The sequence below is a fragment of the Gouania willdenowi genome, chromosome 2, assembly GCF_900634775.1.
Source record: "Gouania willdenowi chromosome 2, fGouWil2.1, whole genome shotgun sequence".
NCBI classification, from domain to species: Eukaryota; Metazoa; Chordata; class Actinopteri; order Blenniiformes; family Gobiesocidae; genus Gouania; species Gouania willdenowi.
In genome coordinates, this window is record NC_041045.1 from 7,615,982 (window position 1) to 7,626,043 (window position 10,062).

Consider the following 10,062-nt stretch of genomic DNA (forward strand, 5'->3'; position numbering starts at 1 on the left):
ATACAAGCTTTAGACTGATTTCACTGCTTTCTCATTCAGTGCCAGCCGTTTTTGAGCATTTTGACTGATTTTTAAAGACCCACAGAATATTTTCTACTATGACTATCGGAAATCTGACACCAGGTTCTGAAAGATTGAAGCCTCTACTTTCATTTAAAAAAAGAATAATAATTTGTTAATTTTGTAATCAGCCGTTGAATAGAGCAAGTTTTCCCACAAATCTTCAGTTTCAGAGCAAAAAGCTGAGAAAACAGGCTTTTTCTTAAAAAAAAAAAAAAAAAAAAAACCCTGTCAGTGACTTAAAAGCTTTTTTTTTTTTTTTGCTTTAGTGACAACTCTAACATCTGAACATTGTTTCCTTATATAAAAAAAAAAAAAAAAAAAAAAAAAAAAACACTGACACCGGGCTTTTGATGGATGGCAAAAATTTTATTATTTTGCTATCTGGGTCTACAGTACAAAGGGGGTACTTGAGCCAAAAAAGTTTGAGAACCACTGCAATAGACCATGCAAGTATTTTTTTATTTTACCGTTTTTTTGGATATTCACCATACTCCCAATACGCCTCATAAAACAACTTGTAAAGATTTTTTTTACAATATTGAACAGTAAATGTGATCAATTTAATTAAAAAAAATAAATAAAAAAATAGAAATGCAGTCAACATATTTTACTCTGGCTTTTTTGGTTTCCGGCTCAGTTCGACTTCTGTCCAATCGGCTGCGAATACTAAGGGCCAATCAGCAGCCATTACGTCAGAGCCTGTACGTCACAGCCAGTACGTCGCAGCTAGTACGTCACAGCCACGCGCCGCTGCAATTCATCCATTTCTTTCTCTGAGTAGAAGAAACACTGAACAATGGCCAGAACCAAGCAGACCGCCCGTAAATCCACCGGAGGTAAAGCTCCCAGGAAGCAGCTGTCCACCAAGGCTGCCCGTCAGAGCGCCCCGGCCACCGTCGGAGTGAAGAAGCCTCACCGCTACAGGCCCGGTACCGTGGCTCTGAGAGAGATCTGTCGCTATTGAAAAATGTAATGAACCCCAACCCTTGTTTTTGGTGTTATTAATGATCTTGGTATCCGTTTTTTCGTCCATTAACTGCTCCTACACCGTTTGTCCGACTTTGACAAATAAGCTATAAAAAAAAATCAGAAATTTGCCGTGATTTATTTATTTTATATCTATTCACTTGCTTTTTCTTCAGGAAATGAAAATATTCTAGTTTAAATGTGTGTGTGTTTTTTGCTGCCTGTTATTTGTGTGTGTGTGTATTTTGTAGTGATCTTGTTTCTTTATTTTTTTGAATAAAAAATATGCATAATATTTCATATTTATTTTCATTTGTTAATGTTCCTCTTTCTCTCTCTCACAGGAACTGAAGCTGTGTTGGTTCTTAATCTGAAGCAGAGTCTGCTGAGTGATGGACACTCTCCAGTCATGGCTGCTCCGGTGTGTTGATGTGTTCTTTTGCAGCAACAACCAAGTTGTTTTGTTCTAAACTGTAACTGGCCAATAAAATTGATTCTGATCTCTGGCACAGGTGGGACTTAGAACCACAATGTTTATCACTGCGTTAGTGACGTACCTGCTTTGAAATATGTTTCTCTGCTAATACTAGTGTTTAATCTGAACACGTAAACCTCTTTAATTTATTATCAACTGTGTGATTTGGATAACATTAATTAGACATGTCTTAACTTGTAAGGATTATTTCAAACAAGATGTTTTTTTATTATTTTATTTCATGGACTTAAGTAAAAGGAACTCTGTGATTGGTTTAAACCTCATTACCTCCAGTTTTTAAAAGGCCCTTATTTACACTGACTCTTTGTTTACTACAACTACTTTGTTCAGAAAGGGGGAAATTACCTGCGTTACAGCCGCTCAAGAAATAGTACAAATAAAAAGAATTAACACTTAACAAAGAAGGAGAGAGAATAAAAATGTACATAATTAAAAGCTGTGAATTTAATAAGGATTAAATACAAGTGCACACGTAACAATAGTAAAAAAAATCAAATAAGATGAATAATAAAACAGATATATACAACAAGACATCTTGAAGTTTGATATTGAATTTATTCATGATTGTATTGTAATTTCAATAATATTTGATGTGTTAAATATAAAAACTACATTACAGATACATGTTAAATGTCATTGTTTTAATTCCTCTGTAAAACATGCTGTCACAATACAACAGGGACACGTTCACAGGTGCGCTAAATAAAACAAGCAGTCCAAAATATGTGCTTCAAAACAGAAAAATAATCGTTTGTTGCAGCAAACTTGAGCAGGATATATTATTTACTCTTTACACCTCTGGACTCATGGTCATCCTAACTATATCTAGTTTCCTGAAATCCAGATTATATAATTATTTTACTATATTATCCCAGGTGTTGATGGACCAGACCTCCAGTTCATCCAGTTCAGCAGAGATCGTACTGGTCGTCTCCAACAGACCAGGAGTTCAGGGTCTGAAGAGGGCGTCGCTGGCAGGCATCCAGACACGGGTAAACACACACCTATCTGTTAGCTGTAGCATCGTGTTCTACCTGTGGAAAACCATGCATTGATCCATGTGTGATCTCTAACCAGGTGGTGGACCATAAACTCTACGTGGGTCGAGCTGAGTTTGACGCCACCATCGACCGTGTACAGGAGGAGTTTAAGGCGGAGCTTGTTTGTCTGGCTGGATTCATGAGGATTCTCACGAAATGCAACGGTAAATATTTGCAGACACTCACACAAATAGAGAAGTTTAATACTTTACCGATATTGTCTAAAACTAAATTTCCAATATTAATCAATATTGATATATACATAGACTCCCTCCCTCAAACCCTACTTTAGTTCACATTAGAATAATCCAGTGGTTCCAAACCTTTTTTTTGCATTGATTTTTCCAGATTTATATTTAACAAAGTAAAAGTAATTGCCTTTTTAAATTAAGAATACTTTAGTTTTAGAGCCTGTGATGGATGATGTCACTTCCTGTAAACATCACATTGTTTCTTATTGGAGTGAAGCATTGAGCAGATTTTTCAGTCAGACTGACAACTTGTGCTTTTGTTTGCTCTAAAGATGCCAATATAATCTGAAATAAAACTTGTGACCACAAGGGGGCGACATTTATGTTTTACTATCGCCTTAGCTCTATTTCAAGGCGTTTGAAATAATTTTGCTCATATTTATGCCTTACTATATGCACGTTGAAGGTTGTTTACGTCGGACAATCCCATTAAAGGACAACCATAGAAACTATACACAAATTCAGTGGCAGAGGTACTGTATGTTTGCACAAAGTGTTTTTGTGAATGTGTGGTTTTTACAAACCATTCAATACAACGCCCATTTTGTACAGGAATTTGAGTAAATGGTCAGTTTTTGCATGAGGTCCTCCTTCCTGAAATGCAGATGTAATGTTTGTTATGCAAAAACTGTTGTGAGACAATAAATATACTTTCGACTTCACCATCTCCAAGTTTATTTTACGAGTCTACCCATCAGGTTTGTTAAGAGTTGTACAAACTGTAACAATGTTGTCTACATGTCGAACTAAACTGATTGGCATGGTAGGCTGAAGGATTCTGTAATTTTTGATACGCGCAACATGAATGTTATGAAGCTCCATAAATAAAATTTTTTCAGATATCAACACGCCCCTGTCAGCTGAAATTACATCTCCATATTAAAGTTTTTCTAAAATGCCAGATGATAGTTAACTATCTGATAGTCTTTCCCACATTTTTGGTAAAAAACTGATAGAACCATAAAGGAACTTAATGATGTTGCTTTTGTAGTCTGAGTATCAAAGTTGCAGTGTGTTTACATTTGCTGGCCTCTGAATAGAGACTTTAGTACAGTTTACTATAACTCTGCAGTTCTTGTATTTCTTTTTAAAACAGCTCGTCATGTTTTTTAAGAACCTTAGCTTCACTCAGCCACTCTATTAAAAAAAACTCAAGTTCTGAGAAATGACAGGCAGACATTTGGAAAATATCCTTGAAATTTGTGTAGGGCAAATTTTAATTTGTATGGCTAGGTCAGCATTAGTTAAGCTAAGTCTTCATTTCATTAACACAAGAAGTTAATCACCAGGGCATATTTTGCCTACAGGTTCTATAAACATCGAAATGAGCATTAAAACCCAGCACATGAATTTATTTGCTGATAGTTTAAGGTTGTGGAGGTGAATCGTCCCTTTTGAACATTCTCTCGTAGTTCCTGGTTTCCTGAAAGTAGACGCTGGTATTCAACCTGAAGACCTCTGTTCATCTTGCAGTTCTGTGTACTGGACCAGTTCCTAAAAACAGGTTGAAAGATCACTAGTTATCAGCATGGAGACAGGACTTCAGCACATGCAACTATGGGAAGTAACATTTCTCTTACAGAAAAAGTGTTGTCCATGTGTTCACATGTATAAAAAGTGCATTTTAACACTAAAGAAAACTACAAGTGACATTTAATAGTTAATCATCAGATTTGACCTCTGTCGCAAAATAGCGGTGCATTATGATGGTCCAGTAGTGCTTCTGCTGCAAGCTGCACATCTTCATTTATGGGCTCAACAGGTGCCAGTGTTGGACGTTTTAGAAGCCGTTCATATCCATCTGCAACACGTAGGACTCTGGTCCGTTTTGCTTGCGATGTAAAGCTCAATATGGTGGGAATGTAGCTCGGACTTCAGGATCATCAGATGGATTCAGTGTGAAAAAAAAAAAATATACCACAAAGCTCATTAACATGTCCCAAAGCTCCACCATTGGACATCATGGATTTATTAAAAGGAACTAATGCAGTATAATGTAAATAAAAATATCACAGTGAAACTCCTTTTTTAACAGACAGACATTTTAGGCTATGTCCTGTATTTGTACTGTTTATAATTGATATGAAAATGTGTCTCTTGCAAATGAGACAATTAGTGTCAAGGGACAAACCTGTGTTAATGTAATTAAATGTAATGCATCCTGTCAAAGGTTTGACAAATACAATAATACAGGGGTTGTCCAAACACAGGCCATCACGTTTCCAATGTGTCCCAGCTCAAAGACAGCTAAGAGACTCGTTAGGACCGAGTTTTGACACCCCTGCAGAGGTAAAAAAAAAATTTCAGTTTTACCTCTGTTTTGCCATTTTTATGCCTTACAACAGCCTCGTTTTTTGTACCATACTGCATTCTTAACCCATAAATGTGCATTATACTTTCAGTAGTTTTTAGGGTCTAGTGATCTTAACTGCATTTATGCCATAATCATAGAAAGTAAAAAACTTTTATGCCTTACCTTTGATTTTGTGCGCTTCTCATTTTTTATGCCTTAAAGTGTTTTAACTCCAGTTTAAGTATTCACATTGTATTTACACTAGTTTTAGGGTTTTATGACAGATTTTTTTCAGAAAAGAAAATCCCAATTTTTTTTTTAATTAATTCTTTACTATAGCCTTATCTCAGAAAGAAAAAAAAAAAAAAAATTATATATATATATATATATTCAATTTTTATTCCTATTAGCGTTATCTCCTTTTTTGTTACAAATATTAATAGATATTAGAATGAAAAACTTGTTTCTAAAATGACTCAAATTCACATTTTAAGTAAAATAAAAAGTAACATTTACTATGAAAACAGGTCCCCCTGGTGGCCAATCCCAAAAATACAACAGAGTTGACAGGCACAACATACATAAAGCAATTTAAATTGACGGCAAGTTTCAGAATGAACTGAAGAAAGGCTGGAGGTAAACTTCAAAATTATTTATTATAATGGCACATGAAAATATAAACAGTTCATCACTATCACTTTAAAACCAGGCCACAGCAAACCAACAAAACCACAGCAACTTAACACGTTTGCAGTGATAGGTAAAAGTAATGATTACAATAAACAATACAATCCCAGGGGCAAACATATATTTAAAAAAAAAAAAAAAAGGTTGGTGGGACTTACTCACGGTCCTAAAGGAAAAAAATAGTTATTAAACAATCAGGCAAACAGAGTTAAAATCATCCATTACAAGGGAAGTTCATACCTTTACCAAACAGGTCCTTTTAAAGCCCTTTACACATCCAGATAGTATGGGAATTTAATCCATCACTAAAAGAAATGGAGAAAACCAGTTAAACAACCATAAAATGCGTTTATGTGCCTGTGCTGCACTTACACATTCACCTGGAGCTTTCGCCATGTCGCTACTGGCCGGAGATGCAGTCCCGTTCTGATTTGATCCTTTCTTGTATTCAAAAAATGCATTTGTTTCAGTTAAAAGACGGCATGTAAAGTGACTAGAGCAATTAGGTTAAACAAACTTACAGATTTCTTTCGGAATTCCGTGCAAAGCAGCCGTGACGTGCATGAGGTGACGATCAGAGAGGGAAATGAGCTGATTGTGCGTCGGTTAAATAGGTCCGGCAATACAACGGACGTCCCCCGTGGTTCCCACCCACTGACTTCCGTTCAGCTATTATATATAAATATATAAATAAATAAATATATATATATATATATATATATATATATATATATATATATATATATATATATATATAATGTCCCACTGGAAGTAAACATAAAACAATCTGCAAAATGAAAATAACAATTAAATTTAAGTATTAGAAAAAATGCCCAGTAAAGCAAAAAAAAAAAAAAGAAAAAAAAAGTGAAATTTGAATATTGTTTTTTCTAAACATTGAGTAAAAGTCAAATACTCCACGAGCGCTTTGGATAGTAAGAGGGAGTGTGGCGAGGTGCGTTTGGCCTGGGCCTCCGATGCGGCAGTGCCGGGGTTCAAGTACTGGTCCTGCCGTCGAGTGTAGGTGTTGGGTGCTTATTAAGTGATACTTTTCGAGGGAGTTACTTTAAAAAGTAAAAGTCAAATACGCCATGAGCACTTTGTATACTAAGGGGGACTGTGGCGAGGCGTGTTTGTCCTGTGCCTCCGATGCTGGAGTGCGAGGGATCGAGTCCTGCTCCAGCCGTTGAGTATTAAGCAAGTAATACTTTTCGGGCGAATTACTTTAGGAAGTAACTTTAAAAAGTAAAAGTCAAATACGCCACGAGCAATGTGTATAGTAAGCGGGACTGTGGCGAGGCGCGTTTGGCCTGGGCTTCCGACGATAGTGCGCCGGGGTTCGAGTACCGGTCCTGCCGTCAAATAAAGGTGTTGCGTGCATGGAAAGTGATACTTTTCGAGGGCGATACTTTGAAAAGTAACTCTAAAAAGTAAAAGTCAAATACGCCACGAGCAATGTGTGTAGGAAGAGGGAGTGTGGCGAGGCGCGTTTGGCCACGGCCTCCGACGCTGGAGTGCCAGGGATCGAGTCCTGCTCCTGCCGTTGAGTATTAAGCAAGTAATACTTTTCGGGCGAATTACTTTAGGAAGTAACTTTGAAAAGTAAAAGTCAAATACGCCACGAGCAATTTGTATAGTAAGAGGGACTGTGGCGAGGCGCGTTTGGCCTGTGCCTCCGATGCTGGAGCGCCGGGGTTCGAGTACCGGTCCTGCCGTCGAATGAAGGTGTTGCGTGCTTGGTAGGTGATACTTTTCGAGGGAGTTACTTTAAAAAGTAAAAGTCAAATACGCCACGAGCGCCTTGCATAGTAAGAGGGACTGTGGCGAGGCGCGTTTGGCCTGTGACTCCGATGCTGGAGGGTGAGGGATCGAGTCCTGCTCCTGCCGTTGGATAAAGGTGGGTGTTGTGCAACACATTCAGTTCAATAACAATCATCATGTCTGTGCAAAAAAATTCATTGTGCAACTCTTAGACTTAATGAGTCAAGAAGTGATGTAAAGGGGTTTTGCTTCTCTCAAGTATGCGGCTTAGTGCTTTTACTTACTTAATTTAGTTAGTTATTACTTACTTACTTACTTACTTACTTACTTACTTACTTACTTACTTACTTACTTACTTACTTACTTACTTACTTACTTACTTACTTACTTACTTACTTACTTACTTACTTTCTTACTTACTTACTTACTTACTTACTTACGTACTTACTTACTTACTTACTTACTTACTTACTACTTACTTACTTACTTACTTACTTACGTAGTTAGTTCTTACTTACTTACTTACTTACTTACTTACTTACTTACTTACTTACTTACTTACTTACTTACTTACTTACTTACTTACTTACTTACTTACTTACTTACTTACTTACTTACTTACTTACTTACTTACTTACTTACTTACTTACTTACTTACTTACTTACTTACTTACTTACTTTACTTACTTACTTACTTACTTACTTACTGACTTACTTACTTACTTACTTACTTACTTACTTACTTACTTACTACTTACTTACTTACTTACTTTACTTACTTACTTACTTACTTACTTACTTACTTACTTTACTTACTTACTTACTTACTTACTTACTTACTTACTTACTTACTTACTTACTTAGTTAGTTAGTTAGTTAGTTATTACTTACTTACTTACTTACTTACTTACTTACTTACTTACTTACTTACTTACTTACTTACTTACTTACTTACTTACTTACTTACTTACTTACTTACTTACTTACTTACTTAACTTACTTACTTATTACTTACTTACTTACTTACTACTTACTTACTTACTTACTTACTTACTTACTTTACTTACTTACTTACTTACTTACTTACTTACTTACTTACTTACTTACTTACTTACTTACTTACTTACTTACTTACTTACTTACTTACTTACTTACTTACTTACTTACTTACTTACTTACGTACTTACTTACTTACTTACTTACTTACTTACTTACTTACTTACTTACTTACTTACTTACTTACTACTTACTTACTTACTTACTTACTTACTTACTTACTTACTACTTACTTACTTACTTACTCTTACTTACTTACTTACTACTTACTTACTTACTTACTTACTTACTTACTTACTTACTTACTTACTACTTACTTACTTACTTACTTACTTACTTACTTACTTACTTACTTACTTACTTACTACTTACTTACTTACTTACTTACTTACTTACTTACTTACTTACTTACTTACTTACTTACTTACTTACTTACTTACTTACTTACTTACTTACTTACTTACTTACTTACTTACTCTCTCTCTTCTCTTTCCCTTCCTCCATCTCTCTCTCTCTCTCTCTCTCTCTCTCTCTCTCTCTCTCTCTCTCTTCTCCCTTCCTCCTCTTTCTCCCTGCCTGCCTCACTCTTCTCTTTCCCTGCCTCCCTGCCTGTTCTTTTTTCTACCTCCCTGCCTGCCTATCATCTTCTAAGTTCTTTCTAGTGAAACATCCAGGTTCTTTGGCACGAGAGGGATTCGAACCCACATTTGTCACGGCCTCCAATTCCGTGCGCCACCAACTCTGACGCCATGCCACCGAGAACCCTTCATACCAAACACACTTCTCCGGGCGTTTTTATCTTCGACATTCGGAAGCCGCGACAACATATTACATCAACTCGTAAAAGTCATTCCACACACTGGTTCTCGGCACGAGAGGAATTCGAACCCACATTTGTCACGGCCTCCAATTCCGTGCGCCACCAACTCTGACGCCATGCCACCGAGAACCCTTCATACCAAACACACTTCTCCGGGCGTTTTTATCTTCGACATTCGGAAGCCGCGACAACATATTACATCAACTCGTAAAAGTCATTCCACACACTGGTTCTCGGCACGAGAGGGATTCGAACCCACATTTGTCACGGCCTCCAATTCCGTGCGCCACCAACTCTGACGCCATGCCACCGAGAACCCTTCATACCAAACACACTTCTCCGGGCGTTTTTATCTTCGACATTCGGAAGCCGCGACAACATATTACATCAACTCGTAAAAGTCATTCCACACACTGGTTCTCGGCACCAGAGGGATTCGAACACACGTTTGTCACGGCCTCCACCTTCGTGCGCCACCAACTCTGACGCCATGCCACCGAGAACCCTTCATACCAAACACACTTCTCCGGGCGTTTTTATCTTCGACATTCGGAAGCCGCGACAACATATTACATCAACTCGTAAAAGTCATACCACACACTGGTTGTCGGCACCAGAGGGATTCCAAC

At 37.0% G+C, this 10,062-nt stretch overlaps 1 protein-coding gene and 1 long non-coding RNA gene across 2 annotated transcripts; one reads left to right on the forward strand and one right to left on the reverse strand.

The window, feature by feature from the left end:
- Positions 1-667: 667 nt before the first annotated feature.
- LOC114477562 (trifunctional purine biosynthetic protein adenosine-3-like) lies at positions 668-3,478 on the forward strand. The gene is made up of 4 exons (XM_028469948.1): positions 668-1,032; positions 1,374-1,450; positions 2,401-2,517; positions 2,603-3,478. The coding sequence occupies exons 2-4, from the start codon at positions 1,439-1,441 to the stop codon at positions 2,855-2,857; spliced, it is 384 nt and encodes a 127-aa protein (XP_028325749.1). The 5' UTR covers positions 668-1,032; positions 1,374-1,438; the 3' UTR covers positions 2,858-3,478.
- An 879-nt stretch (positions 3,479-4,357) lies between these two features.
- LOC114477612 (uncharacterized) lies at positions 4,358-6,413 on the reverse strand. Its single transcript, XR_003675734.1, has 4 exons — positions 6,318-6,413; positions 6,169-6,233; positions 4,948-5,097; positions 4,358-4,688 (listed from the first exon to the last, which is right to left on the reverse strand). It is a non-coding gene; the product is annotated as an uncharacterized LOC114477612 (long non-coding RNA).
- Between the last annotated feature and the right edge of the window lie 3,649 nt (positions 6,414-10,062).